The sequence below is a fragment of the Dermochelys coriacea genome, chromosome 2, assembly GCF_009764565.3.
Source record: "Dermochelys coriacea isolate rDerCor1 chromosome 2, rDerCor1.pri.v4, whole genome shotgun sequence".
NCBI classification, from domain to species: Eukaryota; Metazoa; Chordata; order Testudines; family Dermochelyidae; genus Dermochelys; species Dermochelys coriacea.
The window spans coordinates 167,792,876-167,815,044 of NC_050069.1; the positions used below are offsets into that span (position 1 = coordinate 167,792,876).

The 22,169-nt window shown below is 42.5% G+C and overlaps 1 protein-coding gene across 4 annotated transcripts in view; it reads left to right on the top strand.

The window, feature by feature from the left end:
• The window catches only part of LOC119851431 (zona pellucida binding protein), a 73,000-nt gene that overhangs the window by 46,333 nt on the left and 4,498 nt on the right, over positions 1-22,169 (top strand). For 3 of the 4 annotated variants that reach the window (XM_038391247.2, XM_043508654.1, XM_038391246.2), the window contains 2 exons: positions 4,691-4,767; positions 11,157-11,334. In XM_038391247.2, the coding sequence (XP_038247175.1) occupies positions 4,691-4,767; positions 11,157-11,334 (255 nt within the window). The remainder of the gene's footprint in view (positions 1-4,690; positions 4,768-11,156; positions 11,335-22,169) is intronic. The other variant, XM_043508653.1, reaches the window with a different exon arrangement.

Sequence of the window (22,169 nt, forward strand, 5' to 3'; positions counted from 1 at the left end):
TCTTGCATATCTTCTAATTTGACAGCTGTCCATGTAATTTCTCCTTAAAATTCATTGGACAATTGAATCCTGTAATTAACAAAAGAAATTTTGTGCAGTACCACTCCAGGTGACTCCACACTCTTTCCAGTGGTGAGCTGGAGTCAGTTTGTGCGAACCGGTTGTTAAATTTTGAAGCAGTTTTAGAACCAGTTGTTAAAAATTGTTACGGCTCCCTGAGCTCCCGGCTAGGGAGGCACCTCAGCCCCTCCCACACCTTCCCCCCTCTCACAGAGCTTCAGTGTGCCGTGCTGCTGGCACCAGCGCTCTGGACCACTCCTGGGCAGATCTGTAGCTCCTGCCGCTTTGAGTGGCATGGTAAGGGGGTGTGGCTCCGAGCTCCAGCAGTCCACACGATATCCATACACGCTTGCCCTGAGCAGCATGGTAAGGGGGTTGGGCCGGGGCTGGGAGGAGGGGTTGGATAAGGGGCAGGGAGCGGTTGGAGGGGGTGGAGGTTCTGGGGGGGTGGTCAGGGGATGGGGTGGGGTGGGGGGTTGGGTAGGCATGGGAGTTCCAGGGGTCTGTCGGGGTGGTGGTGGATGGGGTCGGGGCAGTCAGGGGGACAGGGAGCGGGTCAAGTTAGGTAGGGGTGGGGTCCTGGGGGGCAGTTAGGGTGGGGGGTCTCGGGAGGGGGTGGTCAGGGGACAAGGAGCAGGGGGGTTGATGGGTTGTGGGTTCTGAGGTGGGCAGTAAGTGGGTGGGGGTCAGTTTCTATTGTAATAAACATGTAAAATTTTGTTTTTTTATTGTTAAGTATGACTCCCAATGACTCAATGCGTTGCCACTTCTTATGGAGAAAGGTACAAAAAATACATACTGTGGCACATCCCTTAAATCAGAACTTTTTATAGGGAACCGGTTGTTAAGATTTTGGCAACTCATCACTGACTCTTTCCTAACTGTTACAAATCTGTCTCACAAGAAAATAAGTCTCAGAGGGCTAGATCCACAAAGGTGCAAAAAATTAGATTCTGAAAACCCCCATGCAGCTGCTGCCTAACCGTGTAGGCTCCTAAAGTCCCTGTGCACCTAGCTTTCTGCTGGTGGATATGTGTAAAATCTCTTATGTCCCAATGGGATCTGCAAATTAGGCATTCACCTCCTATCTCATCTGAACATCATGGTCCAGTGCATGTCCATGGAGGAGGAGATGGTGGTAGTGTCCCCTCTAACCACTTGACTACAGGATATAGAACTCGCATAAAATGTAAGAGGCCTGGATACAAATCCCTATACTTCCTAATGTAGAGCAGAAACTTAAACCCAGATCATCCTTTCTCTAAACCCTGAGCTATGTGGTATTTTGGGATGAAGCTCAGTCTCTCTTCCACTTTTTGTAAAATACATAAATATTCATTGTGTCAGGGAGACAGAGAATGACTGACTAGTCACGGTACTCTCCTCTAGTATGGGAGACCCATGTTCAAGTCCCTGTTCAACAGCAGTCTGAATGAGGTTTTGAACCTGTGTCTTCCCCAGTTGGGGGTGAATGCACTAACCACAGGGGAGGGAGGGCAACAGGCCCCACCACCACCACTTTTTGCATGAAAGGACTGCCTTGGTTTAGACACCTAACTCTAGGAGAATGTTCAAGCAGAGGGAACCTCAAGCAGACGGATGTGCCACCAATTAGGTGGCTAACTTATTTTGAGGGGTGGTGCTTAGGCCCTGCCACCCTCCCCAGAATTTGCTATTGGCTAGCTGAGGCAGCTCTCTACTCAATATGCTGACTTTTGTGAATCTAATTCTTAGGCCTCTGACTCTCCTCTTGTATTGTATAAGGAACCTGGGTAGCTAACCTCAGGCCTGTGGAATTCCTTAGGCAGCAGGGCCTAAAAGTTAGGCACTGCAGCACTGAGTCCAAGTCCCATTTGAGACTTTGGACTAGATCCACATTCTTTTGTTTTTTTATTATCTCCTGGGGGAAAAAAGAGAACATAAGAGGCATATTGGATCTAAGAAGAGAGTTCAGTCAGTAGGTTTAGGCTTTCAATGTAAAGGATGCCTACTTTCGTATTTTCATCTGTCTTGTTGATCAAAAACTATGTGAGTCTTGGCTTGGGTGAAGACCCCTCTCAATATAGGGTATTTTCCTTTACATCTTTTTCCTTAAGAATGTTTATCAAGTGTCTGTCAGTAGATGTAAAATGTCAAGGTAGCTGTATTGCTCTCTATCCAGATTTCTTGTTGAGAGCTCAGTTTTCAAGAGGGATCCATAGTGTAGTCTATTCCAGTCAAATGTCAGTGTTAAATGTAAATTACTCATTTTTTTTCAGGTGTGAGAAACAGCACAAATAAACCTGGTGGTCACAACAGAGAATGCAAAATGTTTTCATACACACGTAGCAGAGGTCCAAAATTTTTGATGGGTGACTTTCTACTAGATTCGCATCAGGAGTTTCTATATTACTTCCTTCCAATAGCTCTTCTGCCATCATTAGAACGATCAAACAAGACAAAGTCCATGAGTTCATAATAGCTGCAACTGTGGCATGTCATTGTATTTTCTCAGATTTCCTGGCTCTTGCACTGAAACTCTCCTGTTCCGTTGTTCTGTTTCCCAGATTTGCCGTCTCATCAAGACCAATTCTTCCACCTAGAACTGAAATTAATGAGCTTGTTGGTTTGTCTGCTGCTTTGTTGTGCCACTTAGATTGTGGTTGTAGTTACAGGTGCAGCAGATCTTTTTGGAGGGTGACAAATACGTTGCAGTAGAAAGGATTCTCTCAGAAGGCTGAAATTTCTATTAATTCTTCAGTTCCATTTCTGTTGTTGATGAATCATCTCATTCTTGGGATTTGAACTAGTTTTAAAAAATTGATCAATGTGGAAGTCCTTGCAGAATGCTGACTGCACTGCTTTTCCCCCTGAAGACTCCATTCACAGTAGCTGTAACATCTTTATGAAGCATCTGAAAGAACAAACCCTAAATGTTTCACCAAACCAGTCATTAATAGTTTGCTGTTTTTCTCCTCTAAATCTGTGCCATTACTGGGGGGGAGTTTAGATTATATAACCTAGGTGTTGAGAGTTCTCAGCTATTATCTAGACTATGCAGATAGGACTAAGACAATGTGCAAGTCTCCTAGACAGTGGTTCTCAAACTGTGGGTTGGGACCACAAGGCGGGGCGTGACCCCATTTTAATGGGGTTGCTAGGACTGGCGTTAGACTTGCTGTGGCCCGGGGCCCAAGAGCTTCAGCCCTGGGCTGTGGGGCCCAGGGTTACAGGCCTCCTGCTTTGGCCCCCCAACCCAGGGTGATGGGAGTTAAGGCTTTGGTTTTGTCCCCCACCCCCAAACAAGGCAGCTGTGCTTGGGCAGGCTCAGGCTTTGATCCCCTGTCCTGGGGTTGTGTAGTAATTTTTGTTGTCAGAAGGGGGCCATGGGGCAGTGAAGTTTGAGAACCCCTGTCCTAGACTGTCTGAGGCTTATCAAAATCACAGACTGTATGATCTCTTATCCGAGATTAAGGGGATCAAAATGTGCAAACAAACCTGTTGTGAACCTGCAGGTGTTTAGTGTCTTGGAACATATTTTACTAGATTTAAGCAGCTTCTAATGCATATTTCAGAAATGTTTCCATTACAGAGTGATGTTAAGCTGTTGGTAAAAGGAATTCAATTCGTACATCTACACATTTCTTATTCTTCATTTGGCAGCTTACTCTAATGTCAAAGGGTGGAGAGGAGCACTTCAATCTCTATTTAATTAATATTTCTTCTGGCCCTCCATCATACTGAGTTGTTAATCTCCAAAGAATGGGGATCTATACAGGCAGATGATTGTATAAGTGTAATCATTTGCCTATATGGATCCAGGCTTCTCACCATCCTTCATGTCAGAGTTGTATAAGGATTCCTGAGAAAATGGAAGGAACAGAGTGGTAGCTAGGGCTGCAATCCATTGTTATGCAATCAGGCTTAGGCATTAGACACTTATACCTATGGAGCATACATGTTTCACAAGAATGTAGATCCATAAGGCAATCATTTTTGAAGAACTAGAGTTGATGAAGTAATCCTTGGTAGATTCTACTGTACTATTGGTCTTTCACTAGAAAGGAACTGATCATTGGAAGCACTAGGGATTATCATGGCTTTTCTTCAGGGGAGGCTCAAGATGGTCCTTGCAGAAATAATTGATTAGAACTTTGAGCTTTTGGAGTTTGTATCTGGCCACACACTCAATCCAAAAGTGATATATTAAGACCTCTACTTAATTAAACAGCCATTGTAGTTAAATAATTTTCAAGTGGATTACTCATCTGAATTGAAAGAATTAGAATATTTACAACATTGGTAGATTTCTAAGATTGCTAATTTCCTAGCGATCAAAATCTGCAAATAAGTATTGCCTCCAATTACACTTTTTTTTAAAAAGGAGATATCAAATAATAATTAAGTGCACCATGATCTTATTATATGTTCATGAGAGGAAAATTCTGATTATTTCTTTAAGGCAGTAATACTAGTCAGACATCTGAACATGGAAAAAATATTGTCTGTATAGTTCCTTCAGGCATAATCAGAAATGTAATTTTATAAATTTGAAAAGAAAATCTTAAAGTATATTTTTGGGATATTAGCAAGTTTAATGTTGATTTCAGTGTATTTGTTCTTTTGTAAAGTAGAGTATGTTTTGTTACAGTTTCTTCTTTAGATACAGAAAAAAACAACAATCCATGTCAGCAAAAGAGTTGTGATACTGCTAAAAGATTAAAGAAGGTACTGTAGATAAATCAAAAAACACGAAGACCAGCAAAAATAATTATTCAACTCTTTTAGCGCCAATAAATTGATCTAAAGAATGAGAATAATAATAATTAAAAATGTTAACATATGTGCAAATGGATATACCAGTGAGCACTTATATGTAATTTATCACCTATTAATGTTGTTTAATTTTTGGTTTGCTATGTGAAAGAGGGTGAATTGCATTGTGCTTTATTTGGAGAACAGGCTTGAGCTGTTTGATATCAGGTGATGAGATAATTACACAGAAGTAAGATATTGAGTGTGAATAGTAGTAAAACAATCAAAAGAGGATTGTATGGTTATAAATCTAACCATAGTTTGCAACAAAGCATGTCTTTATGTTATTTGAAAGTAACCCTGATGTTGGTGTGTGGCTTACCATGACTTTAAACAGTAAAATAGAAAAAGTTAAATATTGCCTAACTTGATTAGTGTATTACTTATAAGATTGAGAGGACATTTTTCAGAACTGTGGATTATTAAACTACATTTCAGAAGACAAATATTTTTTAGTTTTTTTTTATTCCTAGAACAGGTTTTATCAAACTAACCTTCAAAATTCAGTTATTTGAGATTTTCACTTCATCTGACAAAAGGAAAAATGAGTTTGTGCATTTTTGTATCATTGATATAAACAGAAAAAAATCTTAATATATTAGAAATTTGGGTGTATCTATCCAGTTTTTTCCCCAGAAGATTTTGTGGATGACTGGAGAACTGGTAGGATTAATAATATCAGAAAAAACAAGCAAATGAAACAAGCTTGAGATGGTTTAATCATTCAGATTGTTCAAAAAAAACCTCTTTGGACAACGGATCTGTGCCAATTTACATTGTCTGAGGATCCCTCCCTGCCCCCAGACTTTTAACATCTGTTTATCCAAAATGCTTGAGAAACACTTGGAGAAAAATATCTTTGTTAGAAATTCAACATTCTCTAGCTCTTCAAGTGAGTGCTGAAAGAACTCGTAGTCCATATCCAGGTTCTCAAATGCGTCCTTCAGCAAAACCAAGAAATGCTAGACTTGACATTCCTGATAATTCTTATGGCAAAAAAAACAAAATTTTAAAAGAAGTCCTTAGTTAATTTATGCACCATTAGAAAACAACAACAACAATAACAAAAAGGTGTTTTGCAAGACAGCCCATAATGGTGCCTAGGGTAAAATTTTTCAAAGTGCCTGGGGCCCAGATCTCATTAACTTCATTAGGAGTTAGGCGTCCAAATTCCATTGAGGATCTAGACTGTTGGCACTTAGGCCCAGATCCACAAAGGTATGTAGGGGTTGCTCTGCTCAGTGTTGCAAGGTGGCCTGCTGCTTACTGGAATCTAAAGCCCTGAGTTAGGTGCCCACAATGCATGGATACAGTTAGCTGTCTAGGGAAGGGATCCTCAGAAGCCAACAAGCTGAGCAGGTAGCTATGTAAGTTGGCCATGACTGAAATGCCGAAGAAAGTGGGTGGCTTAGGCCCAGATCCTCAAGGATATTTAGATTTGTCATTCTCATTAATGTAGGCCTTCTGTACCTGGCTGATGGCCCAGAGATAGGTATCTCCCTCTCCTTGGGAGGCTCAGCTGTTAAACTCTTTCTAGAATTAGGCATCTGAACCAGGTCATCTGCTTAGGTAGCCCATGTCCTAGGTTTGTCCAAGTGGTTTTGGCTGCTTTCAGCGTTGTTAGAGAGAAAGAGAGACAGAAGCCAATAGCGTGGTGGTTAGGGCACTCAGCAGGGATGTGGGAGACCCAGTTTCAAATCCCTCCTCTTGCCTGATGCAGACCAGGGACCTGAACTAACATCCCAGGTAAGTAGGCTAACCACCAGAACATGTTTCAGAGGGGTAGCCGTGTTAGTCTGTATCAGCAAAAACAGGGAGTCCTTCCTGAAGCATCTATTCTCCACAGTGCTCCCTGGCTATGCCTTTACAAGGCCTTCTGTTGGCATTGTGAAAATATTAGTTGCTCTATGCTCTGCAGGCCAGGGTTCTACTCCCCAGGTCTTTACACTATCAAGCAATCTGAGTAAAGTACTACCACTTCAGCTGGTGTACCATGCAATGCTTTATTGACAAACTATCACAAGAGTAAATTCCAAGTTATCCTAGCATAGGCAGCATTGGGTACTATAGATATGACCTCCAGGGCAATGACAACAACAGTTATGATGCATCACTCATTGTGGCTGTCCTCATCCAGGATACTTAAGAAGCAGCAGTCCATGGTTGAGGATCTATCTTCTGAGGGATGCTCTTTGTTCTACAAGACTGATGAGGCCAGAGAACTCTCAGGGGACTCAAGTACTATCTTCAGATCCTTAGTGGTCTATGCCCTGCCTTCAAACAACTGCAGTTCAGGTACAGTGTGCTTCCACTGCATCAGAGACAGCCTCCTTGCTACTAATATAGGCCACCTGAGCACACTAGAAGGAAGCAAAGTTTTTCAAGAAGGAAGTTCTTGGGTGCAACTACCACTCCGTTCCAGCACTCTCCTGCTTCTCCAAGGCAGAAAATTTGATTTTGTGCCCAAGGACAGCGTACCTCTTGTTTCTCAGCCTCTGATATCTTCCCGCTTCCCTTCCTTGGCAACCATCAGGTTCATTTCCATCACACCTGGTCTAACCATCATCTCAAATCATGGGGTGTTGGATGTGGATAGAGATAGTCTATATGATACAGTTCCTTTCTTATTCTGCTACCCACCTCATCCTCCCCATCTGTATTCAGTGATCCCTCTCAACTGAGAGGCACAATCCCACGTAGCTCTCAGTGCAATAGAAGAGATGCTCCTCTGTCAAAGAGGGAGAGGGCTCTATTCAAGATACTTTCTCATTCTGAAGAAGAAAGGGGAACTCTGGCCAATACTGGACATCGGAGACCTGAATGTTTACATCAAAAAGTTCAGATTCAGGATGATACCTTTCATTTTGATCTCCCGTATCAGAAGGACTGCTATGCTGCCCTTAACTTTCAGGATGCATACTTTCACACTGCAATACCCCCAGCCCAGAAATGCTACCTGAGTTTCACTGTAGACAGCAATCACTGCTGATGCTAGGTTTTGCCATTTGGGCTTTCTGCATCATCAGGGATATTTATTAAGTGCTTGGTGGTAGTAGCCACCTATCTCCGAAAAGTAGGCATTAAGGAATTCCCGTCTAAATAACTGGTTAGTCAGAAGTGGAGAACCTAGCTGGGATACAGAAAAAACTGGCAGACAGCCTCAGCAGACACTTTGCCAGTGAACACAAGTGGAAACTACACAGTTTGGTGATGTGGAACATTTTTCAACAGTGGGGGACCTTGTTGTGAAATCTCTGTGTCTGATGAGAGAATAAGAAATGCCTGGCCTGCTGCTCCTAATAGCCCAAGGCCAGAATTCCAAAGAAGATATATTTTTTGTTCCAAGCAGTAATGTACATTTCTACTCATCCACTCTTACTGCAAGTCTTGAGAAAGATTAGGCAGCACAAAGTGACTGTAACCCTGGTAGCTCCCATGTGGCTAAAACAGTTCTGGTTCACTGGTGTTCTCCAGATGACTGTGCACCATCTGCATTCAAATGTCATCAGACCTCTTAACCCAGGACAAAACCATGTTCTACCACCCCAACCCAGCAGCTCTCCAGCTGGCAGATTGGTATTTGGGTGGACAACAAACTTAGAGCAATTGTGTTCTGCTGCTCTATAGTCAGACCTTAGCAACAGCAGAAGAGACTCTACGAAGAAATGCTGTACAGCAAAATGGAAGACATTTTTCTATACGGTGCCAGCACTGACAGTTATCCCCAGAAGGTTCTGAGATTTCAGCTATATTTGAGTCTCTCCCCTCTGAAAATGTTGGGATTGTCACTCAGCTTCTTACGAGTGCAGTTGGCAGCATTTAGTGCTTTTCACCTACTGGTGGACAACTATACAATTTTTATCCATCTGGTTACAGAGAGATTTTTGAAGAGCCATGTCAGAATCTTTCCTTTGGTGCTGAAACCTATGCTATAATCTTTGTGCCTGAATGAATCCTCCATGTGAACCCTTGGCCTCATGTTCCTCCAGTCATCTGTCTGTGAAAGTTGCTGCCTTCGTTGCAGTGACCTCAGCAAAGAGTAGGAAAGCTGGAAGCCCTTATGGCTGACCCTCCATATACAGTCTTTCATAGTGTTAGTTTCCCAAAGGTTACATCTTAAGTTCATTTGGAAGGTGATCTTGGAATTACTATCTGAAGAAGGCCATCCACTTACCTGCCTTTTACCTGAAACCATGTGCCACCAGAGAGGACACAAAGCTCCATTCTCTGAATGTTTGATGAGCCTTGGTTTCTACCTATAGAGGACAAAACCCTTAAGATCCCCTTATCTATTTGTCTCCTTCATTGAATGTATGACAGGAGAAGCTATCTCCATTCAGAGTCATTCTGAGTTGCATCCTGCTTTGCTTCATACACCTGCCCAACAGGGAGTGAGAACACACTCAGTTAGAGCCCAGTCAGTTCGTGTGTCTTTACTACAGGACATCCCTCTTCTAGAGTTCTGAGGAGGAGCAGCAGCATGAGGCTCTGTACATGCCTTTGCAAAGCATTACACCTTGGTGCAGGCTTCAACAGCAGACAGCTCCTTCAGCAGAGCATACCGCTTATCAGTGCAGGGTTTCTCACCCCCTCCTCCTTCATGAGTACTGCTTGTGAGTCACCTTGACAGGAGTAAACAGGGACCATCCCAAGAAGAAGAAAGAATGTTACTTACGTTGTACAGTAACAGAAGTTCTTTGAAATGTGTGGTCCCTATGTATATTCCATCACCTTCCCTGCTTCCCCTCTGCTTCAGATAATTAGCTTAAGGTTATTCATGGTAGAGAAGAATAGGAGAGGTAGTCGGTCCACATTGATGCTTATACTGTAAATTGGGAGCAAAAGGAGAAGGGCACAGGCACAGACCAATAGACACTACTAATGAAAAATCTTCTAGTTTCAGGTGCAGGGAGTGTATTCATGCCTCACCCAGGGATTACTCATGGATAATACCTCTCAAAACTCCATCACAATGCACAGTCAACTTGTGGAGCTCCTTCCCAGAGGATGTTGTGAAGGCCAAGACCATAACAGGGTTCAAAAAAGAACTAGATAAATTCATGGAAGATAGATCCATCAATGGCTATTAGCCAGGATGGGCAGAAATGGTGTCCCTAGCCTCTGTTTGCCAGAAGCTGGGAATGAGCGATAGGGGATGGATCACTTGAAGACTACCTGTTCTGTTCATTCCCTCTGTGGCACCTGACACTGGCCACTGTTGGAAGACAGGATACTGGGCTAGATGGACCTTTGGTCTGACCCAGTAGGGCCATTCTTATGTACTGTACAAACTAACCATTCTTTACTTATCTGTGTGTCTTTCAAGATGTGTAGTCAGTATACATATTCCATGACCCATCCACCATCCCTACTTTGGAGTCTTCAGACAACAGGCTTTTGAGGTGGTGAAGGAACTTCACCTGAGCACACAAGGATGTGAATGGAGTATGTGTCACCCCAGCAGATAGTGCTGACTAGAAAGATCTCTGGTGCATATGCTCTAGATGTGTAACCACCAGCTGTGAAATACAAATACAGGCTACACATCTTGAAGAACATCACTTACTGTTCAGTTAAGTAACCCCTCCTCCTCCTGGCACTGAAGAAGGGCTCACTTTGATGGCCATTGCTACTTGGAGCTTATGGACCATGGAGTTGCACCTTTTTTCCAGTGCTAAAATTGATTCATTAAGAGAAAAAAATAATTCGTTACCTAGAATTGGATATCTGCGAAACCACTCCAGCAATGGGAATAATCTACCATGTTATATTTGATTATTACAATAGCATAATTTTTTGTCGTTTGCTTTATTCTGGGGAGATGCTTGCATTGTCTGCGTCTTGAACAGATGACCTGTCGGTGGTGAAAAGAGCATTTGAAGTGTGATTCATCCTGTATGTCAGTAGTTGTGCAGATGGAAGACCCATGAGTCTATTTTGCTGATGCTGCATCATAGAAATCCCTACTATAATATAGGAAAAACTGTCACTCATTTTTAGAATGTTTTTGCTGGTACTCTTTACTTTTGCTGACTCATGACAGCTGTTAGTGCCTGCCAAAGCTCTGACCACTTCCCTGGACATTAAAATTCACAGTTATAGTAGTCTGAATTTAAAATATGATAGATTAGCCAGCTAGCTCTATCCCCCCATCAGCAATGATCAATAATGACAGTAATACATTTCCCAGATCCTGTACCCTAAAACTTCTCCTACCTTAAGTACACTAGAAAAAAAACAAAAAATAATTTTACTTATTTTTGAATGGAGGATTTAACAACATCTTTTTTGTTTTACTTTAGGCAAAAGACCTTATAGAGAGATTTTTTAACCAACAAGTGGAAGTGCTGGGGAAACGTTCTGAACCCTTACCTGAAATATACTATATTGAAGGTACTCTGCAAATGGTATGGGTTAATCGCTGCTATCCAGGATATGGAATAAATGCTTTGATACATCCAGATTGTCCTGATTGTTGTGGTATGTGATAAATTTACAAATCATACACATTATTAAATGCATGTTAATTCAAGATAATTTTCACTTTGATTGAGCTCTATACATTGTTTAACTTCAGAGTAGTTGTTCATACTCACCTTATGGTATTATCCTGTCAGCTCTCTCTGAAGCTAATCAAGATTGACCTGTTTTACCATTTTAGACTGATGTTTTCAAGGAACATCATGATACTGCAGAAAGCAGTCTTGATGAGTTAGGGTCTTATACACAGTGCATTTAAGTCAATTGTATTTGGATCAGATCCTCAGATGACACTCTTCCTTGTGAGTTAAGGCTAAACGTACAACTCTGCAAAGTGTTAAGGGGTTTCTGTGCTGTTCATGGTTCCATCTTTCAAGTGAGACCAAAAAAAAGGCTGACTGCTCTTTGTTGTTACTAAAGGCCCCTATGACACTCTTTGTAACAGCAGAAGAATTAACACAGTATCCTGATCATCTTACAAGTTTTGTAATTGCATTTGGTTTACTTAAATTCCTTCTGTAGTTGCAATTGAAATTATGCCACATTTCCTATTCTAAATAGTATGTAATGTGTAATATACTCTTACATAGTTGTTCAAGAATGGTTAAAATTTAAGTTGTGGATGAAATGATCCAGGTGAACAGCTTTCATATCAGTAAGTTAAATTTGTATAGAACTTCTTGATCCATCAGAATGTAAGGTGTTATACTAATGTAAGATCTTTATCAATAGTGCTGATCAATTATCTGAAGCTTCCTGGTAAAGTTAACGAATTTTGCAAAGAATATGTGCAAAGATAACTAGTAGAAAACCAGGAAAATTAATGCAAAATTTGAGGAAAATACTTACAGATTAAAATATTTTTAATCACAGGAGAAATTAGAAAACCAAAAATAAAAGTTGGAAAGATGAAAGGTTAGAAGCCTTCCTTGCCCTCCAGTTTTTCCCAACATAGGGCGCAAATATAACCCCCCCTCTAGATTTGTAGAATGATCAAGCAAAAGAGACAATTCTAGAATATACTAGAAGGGGAAACAAAGAGTGGGCCAAATATTGCTCACTTTATTCATACAAGTTCTCTCACTGAAATCAGTGAACTATCACACTTGAGTAAAGTGACCGAGGTTTGGATCATCATTTTAAAAAGTTACTTTGACTCTAAATTGTTCTTAGATTGTTTTCCTTAAAAGTGTTCAAATTATCCCAATTAGACATTGAGGCTGAAATCTCAATAGTGTGGTGTAATGTAGAAATATACAGAAGAATAGAATAAAGCTGCACTTGGTTTTTTGGTGAAGGCAGTTTCCTGCATGGCTGGGGAATAGGGAAAGAGAACGCAGCCTTCAAGTTGTAATCCAATTTAGAGTCTTTGTTTAAAAAAGAAACAAAGAGTATTCAAGAAAATAGAAAACATAATGAGAAGACCCTAAAACTGCAGGATCTGCAATATATTTGCATATAAGATTTTTCTATTTGCTCTGATTTATGAGAAGAAGCTTATACTATACAGGGGAATTTCTTCCATTTCTTCCAAAGAAATGTAGTGAAGCATTTGAAAGTTTTACTTATATCCATAACTATAGTTTTACATAATCATGAGGAAAACTACAATGAAAGCTCTGTGGGCTTCTTGGGAGTACATCTCCAGGATATGGTACATCTATCTCTTAGGAAGGTTTATAGTATACAGCGCTCCAGTTTTATCATGAATTCACTTCCTCTTCCCTTTTGCAGAGGCTAGCTCCCATAAACACAATAGTCCTAATAAGCCCTTGTACTCAGGGGCAGTGTAAGGGCTGGAAATCAGAATCATAGGACTGGAAGCGACCTCGAGAGGTCATCTAGTCCAGTCCCCTGCACTCATGGCAGGACTAAGTATTATCTAGAACATTGCTGACAGATGTTTGTCTAACCTGCTCTTAAAAATCCTCCAATGATGGAGATTCCACAACCTCCCTAGGCAAGTTATTCCAGTGCTTAACAACCCTGACAGGAAGTTTTTCCTAATGTTCCACCTGAACCTCCCTTGCTGCAATTTAAGCCCATTGCTTCTTGTCCTATCCTCAGAGGTTAAGAAGAACAGTTTTTCTCCCGTCTCCTTGTAACAACCTTTTATGTACTTGAAAACTGTTATCGTGTCCCCTCTCAGTATTCTCTTTTCCAGACTAAACTAACCCATTTTTTTTTTCAATCTTTCCTCATAGGTCATGTTTTCTAGACATTTAATCATTTTTGTCACTCTTCCCTGGACTTTCTCCAATTTGTCCACACCTTTCCTGAAATGTGGTACCCAGAAATGGACACAATACTCCAGTTGAGGCCTAATCAACGCAGAGTAGAGCAGAAGAATTACTTCTCGTGTCTTGCTTACAACACTCCTGCTAATACATCTCAGAATGATGTTCTCTTTTTTTGCAACAGTGCTACACTGTTGATTCATATTTAGCTTGTGATCCACTATGACCCCCAGATCCCTTTCTGCAGTACTCCTTCGTATGCAGTCATTTCCCATTTTGTATGTGTGCAACTGATTTGTTTCTTCCTAAATGGAGTTGTAACGGGGCGGGTCTCACCACCATCGCACCTCCTGCTGGCCATCCTGGGAATTAGCTCTAGGCCCAACCAGTCCACCTTCAGCTAGTGGTGTCAGACCTGCTGTCACTGCTGTCTCCACTCTTTGGACCTGCATTGCTCCCCAGGCCGCAGTGTCCTCTTCTGGGCATGGTCCTCTGGCTGTGCCCCCGCTCTGGTATCTCCCCCTTCCAGGGGACTGGCAGTCCTTAGTCCCACCACTTGCCTCAGTGTCCAACTGCAATCCAAGGTCCAGCCCCTTGCCTCGGGGGCAAACTGCATTCTGGATACCAGCCACTCTCCTCATTAGCAAGTGAGGTCAGGGGGATCCAGGCCCGCCGGCTACTCTGGATCCTGGCCCAGGGACCCTATAGCCGACAGCCACGTACTGTCCTCCTCCAACTTGCTGCCTGTTTTCCCTGGGCTACTTCCCCCATAGCCCTACCACCCTCTCAGCCCTTGTAGCAAGGCTCCAGCTTGGCCTTGGTCAGCCAGCAGCTCATCCTCACAGTCTGTTGCTCCTGCCCAGCACTATTCTATCTATGGCACTTCTTCAGGCAGTCCTCCACCCTTGCCTTCCAGGGAGAGACTGCCTACTGCTGTCCTAAGCAGCTCTTCATATATGGCCCTTGCTGGCCCTGATTGGCTGCTCCAGCAAGCCTTCCCCAATTGGTGGGCTCAATAAGCCCTTTCCTGATTCGTGAGTTCTGCGCAGCATCCTTGGTGCTGCTTTTAACCCCTTCTTCTCCCTGTGTGGGGAAGCCGCCCCACCACAGGAGTACTTTGCATTTGTCCTTATTGAATTTCATCCTGTTTGCTTCAGACCATTTCTCCAGTTTGTCGAGATCATTGTGAATTTTAATCCTATCCCCCAAAGCACTTGCAACCCCTCCCATCTTGGTCCAAAAACGTTATAAGTGTACTCTCTATGCCATTATCTAAATCATTGATGAAGATATTGAACTGATCCCTACAGGACCCCACTTGTTATGCCCTTCCAGCATGAGTGTGAACCACTGATAACTACTCTCTAGGAACGGTTTTTCAACCAGTTTTGCACCCATCTTATGGTATCTCCATCTAGGTTGCATTTCCCTAGTTTGTTAATGTTGTTGTCAGCTCCTACGTGGTGCATGCTAAAAGATTATTATAATTTTGATAATTAAAAACAGATTTTGTTCTTAGAAATATTTTAGTTATGTTGTGTTAGAGTGTTGAGGTAAAACTCAAGGGCTTGTCTACACACACATTTAGTTTGTGACGTGCTGGGATGTGAATCTACCTCACTCTAGCCTGCTGCTTTGAAACGGGAGTAGATTAAAGCACATTAATGAACTGTTAGTGTGCATCAACAGAGTCCATGTGAACTGTTAGTTAGTGTATGGCAGGCTAGTGAGGGGTAGGTTCACACCCAAACTTGCCACAAACTAAATGTTTGTGTACATAAGTCCCAAGAATAACTAGTGCCTAGATTCACCAGAAGTTTTGGTTCCCACCAACTCAACCAGATTCCCCAATGTTCTGTTTTCCAGTCTCTTTCCAAAGCTGAGCACCCTGCTCTGAATAGAAATATCCTTTCTACCAAACACACATTTCTTCTTCCCTTAATATAGATCCAAGCAATGTTTTTGTCTCAGCCCCAGATTTGAAGCCCTTTTCCTTCCTAGAACCAAGTCCTATTTGCTCTTCCTCACATCAGAATCTTCCTCTTTCCTCAGCCTTGATGGATGGGAGAACAATACTAATTTTCAGACACTTCCTTTTAGCTGCCTTGTTCCTTATCCTTCCTGCAGCAGGCAAAACTAGCACATGATTACATACTGGTGCTAGGTAGTTACTATATAGACCCTTTTACCTCACATCAGTTGGGATCATAGAATTGACTGTATGATGTTAAATAAACATCAGGGAGAGGCTTATTCTCTCTGTCTCTGGGTTCCCTACAGGAATGCCTTCCTCCTGAGCCAATTCCCTTTACCTGCTGGTAACTTCTCAAGAGATAACAGCAAACTTTCACTTGTGATGCACCCCATTTGGGAAGGACAGCATTCAGCCCTGAAAAAGGGACAGAGTCCATCCTGCACCTCAATCCCTCTCCGCTGACTGCCTCCCATTCAAAGCTTCTGTATTTTGAGTGGGCTCCCAGTAATTCTGTGGCTACTCCCTGTGACTGTCCCTGAACGCCCTTCTGGCAACACACTTGAATACAGAGATCTTTCTTTAGCCTGCCCCTTGGTAAAACTGAGCTTTTCGTTTCCCAGGTCCCCAAACAATCTAACTATAGACTTTACAAAAACATAGTTCTTCATGACATTGCCTCCACAGAGCCCCATTGTAGGAACCACATGGCTGGCCATAAAACCTTTTTGATTAGTAGTTGGCATTAGGAGGTCCAAATACATCTCCCTTTAGCCCTACGTTCTATGGACCAAGAGTATAATTACTATACTCCTCCTAACAATCCATCAGTTCCTCTCTGTTGCCAACTTGAGCACTCATGGAAACTATTTTAGGGCTGATATAAGCTGTTCTCAACTTGACATTTTGTCAACAGCATATTCTGGTTTGAGGAGGACAGTGCTTCAGTTGCTGTTGAACAAGCTTGCATTTTAAGGGATGTCACTGTTAGCTAGTCTCCTACAGTAGGGCTCTGTGGAGGCAATGTCATGAAACTACAGAAGGTTGTTAACTTATTAGAGGTAATTCTTATACTCTGAATGTATTGCCATCTCAGAGACACAATCACCCTCTGTTAACATAACTTCAACGGCCAGCTCCAAGTAAGACTTCCTGAGGTAGAGAGTAAATGAAGAGCGGTTAGAGGAGGCAGAGTATTTATGTCCTTGGAACTTGTAATTGCAGACTACTACTCAAAATTGTTTTTGAGGCCACCTGGGTAGGCACCCTTAATGGGGCTATAGAGGCAATACATTTGAAGATGAGTTACTAATGGTCAGTAAAGCCTTTGTACCTCATAAAGAGTGTATTGATTTAAATCAGTTGTACTCAACTGGAGTACCCAGAGGTCTTCCAGGGGGTACATCAACTCATCTAGATATTTGCCTCATTTTATAACAGGCTATATAAAAAGCACTAGCAAAGTGGTACAAACTAAAATTTCATACAATGACTTGGTCATACTGCTCTTTATACTATACACTGAAATGTAAGTATAGTATTTATATTCCAATTGATTTATTTTATCATTATATGGTAAAAATGAGAAAGCAAGCAGTTTTTCAGTAAAGGTATGCTGTGACAGTTTTTTGTATTTTTATGTCTGATTTTGTAAGTAAGGTGAAACTTGGAGGTATGCAAGGCAACACAGATTTCTAAAAGTGGTACAGTATTGTGGAAAGGTTGAGAGCCACCAACTTAAATCATGATTTAAATCAACAAGCTAGAAAATTTGATTTAAATGATCAACTTTAATCTTGTTTTTCATTTGTACTTTTTTTTTTCTCCTAAAAAAAAGTTCATTCTCATTGGTTGGTAACCATTAGAACTTGTTGACTTGTAACTAAACGCAGGAAAAGCTTTCTTATGTGGGGGGTGCTGGTAAGTCAACAATTCCGGTTAGCTAAGAGGGAGGGAGTTTGCTTGTGGGAGGGGGCTCAGGGCTGAGGGTTGGGGCATGGGAGAGGGTGCGGGATGCCAGATCCGGGTGGTGCTCACCTGGGGCGGCTCCCCACAAGCAGCAGCATGTCTCTGCTGCTCCTAGGCGGAGGCGCAGCTAAGTGGCTCTGCGCGCTGCCTGTCTGCAGGCGCTGCCCCTACAGCTACGATTGGCTGAGGTTCCCACACTCTGTGCTCCGAACTCTTCATGGCCATTTCTCTGCCTAGGAGCAGCAGGGACATGTCACTGCTTCCAGGGTGCTAGGTAGGGAGCCTGCCAGCCCTGCGCCAACTGGACTATAAACCGGACTTTCAATGAAGATCAGAAATGCCGGTTATAGAGCATTCCAGTTGGTAAAGTGCGGAGTGATACAGCTTTTACTGTATAGGTTTTACTCTAAGTTTGGTACTGTTTGCTAACAAGGAGGATAAACTGTGTCTATGCACATCTATTTAAGCAGTTTGTAGCTTAACATTCTTTTATTCAGATTCTTAATTTTTACACTTTTTTAGAAAATGTGAATATATCTTATTTAGTATAGGATTAATTTTTTACTCATGATTTGTGTTAAGCTGCATCTGGATGCAAATTGTAATACAATTAAAATGCATAAAACAGCATTTTTTATTATTGAAAATTACCTTTAAATGTATTGGATACATAAGAAAAACATAAATTTATTAAAACATGTTTTGCATTTAAAACCTGATGTATTAAACAAAGGAAGTATTCTCTGTAGTTTGGGAATTGAATTGGTCATCATGTCATTCAAGATTTTAGAATTAGTAGATCTCATCCTCTCATACACAGTTTTTAATTCAAGAAGGGAAGAGAAGAACAAGCTTTGCTGCTTTTTCAATTCCCTATCAGTTTCTTAACTTTGAATGAACTAATCATTTAGCTCTGAATTTGTTGAATGAGCTGAAATAAAGAAAATAGTCTCTCTGCACCTGTAGAAGATGTCACTTCTGTCAGAAGCTAATTTAGTATTTTAACAAACTCTGGTTCTTCTTTGAGTGCTTGTACACATATGTTCCACTGTTGGGGTATGTGTGCCTGGTGCATTCAAACCAGAGACTTTTAGTCATCAGCACTGTGTGGAGCCGTGCATGTGCCCTGAGTATCATTGTGCCTCCAACTGTGGGAATAAAGAACAGGGCTGCTCCAGCTGCCTCTCAGTTCCTTCTTCAATGGTGCTCCCATTGATGCCTCTTAGCTCACAATTTATTGCCTTGCTTATCAGCAGCTTTTTTGTAAATAGCTAGTGCTTAGCATGGTACTAGATAGGTAGTTTAGTATTAGTTTTAAGTAAGAGCTTTTTTGTTCTCTTTCAAGAGGAGGCTATTTTCTTTCATTTGTCTCTTGTGGTGGTAATCCTTGTGACGGGGTGGGACTCACCACCTTAGTGCCTCCTGCTGGGTGTGCTGGGAATTAGCTCTTGGTTGCCAGTGCACCTTCCTCTAATGGTGTCTCGCCGTCATCACTTCTGCTCCACCTCTAAGAGCCATGTTGCTCCCCGGACCGCGGTGTCCTCTTCTGGGCACGGCTCTCTGGCTGTGCCTCACTCCACTTTCTCCCCCATTCCGGCGGAACTGGCTGTCTTTAGTCCATCCACTTGCTGCTGTGGCCTATTGCAGCCTTCGGCCTAGCCCCTCAATTCAAGGGGTAAACTGCAGTCTGAATACCAGCCACCCTCTCTGTGGCAAGTGGGGGGGGGAAGGAAGGGGGAACCCAGGCCTGCCCGCTGCTCTAGGGACCATATAGCTGGCAGTCACATTATGCTGCTCCAACTCCCGCCACCTATTTCCCTGGGCCATTCCCGGTAGCCCTAGCACCTTCCTGGCCCTTTGTATCAGGCAGTCTGGCAGTCCTCAGGCTGGAGCTCTCTATTGCTTCCCTCACCCTGCCGAGCACTGCTCTATCTAAGGTACTCCTCTAAGACAGTCAGCCCTCCTCTAAGGCAGCCAGTCCACTCTTCTAAGGCAGCCCTCCAGGGCGAGACTGACCCTGCTCTGTTGAGCAGCCCTTCTTATATGGCCTTCCCTGGTCGTGATTCGCTGCTCCAACAAGCCTTCTTCTGATTGGCTCCCTGGCTGTCTACAAGCTCTCCTCCCATTGGTTGGGTTTTGCGTAGTCTCCCTGTGGACTATTTTAACCTTCCATCTACCTACCGCTCCACCACACTCCTGTACAGATTAGTTGTGTTGGTACGTAAATCCTCAGATTTAAAATTTGCTTGACATGTGAGGCAGTAATGTCACTAAATGACAGACACACTAGGTGTCTAATCTGTTAGTTCTAGTTGTGCTATATTGAATTGATTTGGAAAAGAACCTGAAAGAGCTGGAGAGTCCTGGCTTATGATGTACCTCATGAAGGGGTTGATGGCCTGAACTCTGATCCTGGTACGCCCAGGGCTGATCATTCTGATTATACCTCCTCCAGAAGTATTCCTGCAGCTACCTCATCTTCAGTTGCTGTTCTGTCACTGAAAAACTCTGCCTCTGACAGAAGGAGGAAGCCCCACAAAAATTCCAGAGAGAAGAGGCAGCAATCCATTCCTGGACCTTCATCTAAAGCCCTTAAGACGTTTAGCTCTTCAGAGCATAAGGGCAGCTCAAGACCGAAGAAAAGCTACTCAAGAACCATTGGCTCTGAACATCATGCTTCAGCAAGAGGTGAAAACTTGCCTTATAAGTTGTCAGGTACCAATCTGGCTGATTAAAGAGGACAGGTGTCACTAACTCGGGTAATATTTCCAGGGACTCAGTATACAATTGTATCAATGACTCTGGTACTGGTCACCTCAGTAGCAATGAGGCCAGCCCCGACTATTCCATCCCTTCCTCCAGTACTGACAGCCTGGTACTGATGCTGTGTCCAGTTTCACTGTTGGCACAAATAGACTATTGTGCCGATCCTATCAGTACTGTCTACTCCTTGAGCCTGCATAGCAGCCAAAGATATATTGTGTTCGCCGGTCCCAGACACTCTTCTGCTTGTGGCCCAACAGGTCCCACAGCAAACAGTGGTTTCAGTATCCACCTTCATACCAATGAGACCGTCACATTTGAGGGCACCAGGCAAACCTGCTGGCATCATCATTCCATCCTAAGATCTGAATGATTGGTACACCGCTCTTGGGTTACAGGATGCCTACTTTCATGTGGTCAGCCAATTAAGCCACGGAAAATATAAAATTTCTAGTTGGAGTCTGCTACTACACAGTGCTTCTTTTTAAAAAAGCTTAGAAACTAACAAATTTATTTGAGCATAAACTTTCATGGGTTACAGTCCACTTCATCAGATGCATAGAATGGAACATATAGTAAGAAGATTTTATACACACACACACACACACAAAACATGAAAAGGTGGAGTAAGAGGCTAATTAATTAAGATGAGTTATTATCAGCAGGAGAAAAAAACTTTTGCAGTGATAATCAAGATCGCCCATTTAGACAGTTGACAAGAAGGTGTGAGGATATTTAACATGGGGAAATAGATTCAATATGTGTAATGACCCAGCCACTCCCAATCTCTATTCAAACCCAAGTTAATGGTATCTAGTTTGCATATTTATTCAAGCTCAGCTTGTTTCTTGTTGGAGTCTGTTTTTGAAGCTTTTCTGTTGCAAAATTACCACCTTTAAGTCTGTTACTGAGTGGCCAGAGAGGTTGAAGTGTTATCCTCTGGTTTTTGAATGTTATGATTCCTGATGTCAGATTTGTGTGCATTTATTCTTTTGCATAGAGACTGTCCAGTTTGGCCAATGTACACGGGAGAGGGGCATTGCTGGCACATGATGGCATATGTCACATTGGTAGATGTGCAGGTGAAGGAGCCCCTGATGGCGTGGCTAATGTGATTAGGTCCTATGATGGTGTAAGTTGAATAAATATGTGGACAGAGTTGGCATCGGGCGTTGTTGGAAGGATAGGTTCCTGGGTTAGTGTTTTCTTTTGTTTCCCAGAAGCTGGGAATGGGAGATGGGGATGGATCACTTGGTGATTACCTGTTCTGTTCATTCCCTCGGCACCTGGCATTGCCACTGTTGGAAGACAGGATACTGAGCTAGATGGTCTGATACTTGGACAGGATACTTGGTCTGACTCATATGGCTGTTCTTATGTCAGTGCAGCCTCCCTTTATTCCTGGACGCAATTGCTGGGACCCTGTAAGATTTTGTACCCTAGTCCTTGCAGTATCCACCTCACAGCAGGGATGCAGAGTGGCATCATGGCAAATTTTATTAGTGGCAAATTTATCAGAAAGAAACTGTTTGCATAGAGTTCAAAATATCCTTATTAACAGTAGGAAGGACTCTACCAGAAAGGTTTATCTGGCTAATTGGAAGAGGTTTTCAGTGTAGGCCTGGCATCATCAACTGTCTCCATCCAAAGCGCAGATACAAGAGGTGTTGGAATACTTACTGGAACTAAAGAATTTGGGCCTATCAGTGTGCTGCGAGGTCAACTTTCAGCAAGCTAACTCCACCATTCACCCTCCTATTCAGGGATGTTCTGTTTTCTTCATCCCTGTAGTAGGAAGACTTCTAAAAGGCCTAATAAGGGTTTTATCCATCAACAAGAGAACCAGTCCCTCTCTGGGACTTTAACTTAGTCCTCACAGACCTTATGGGACTGCC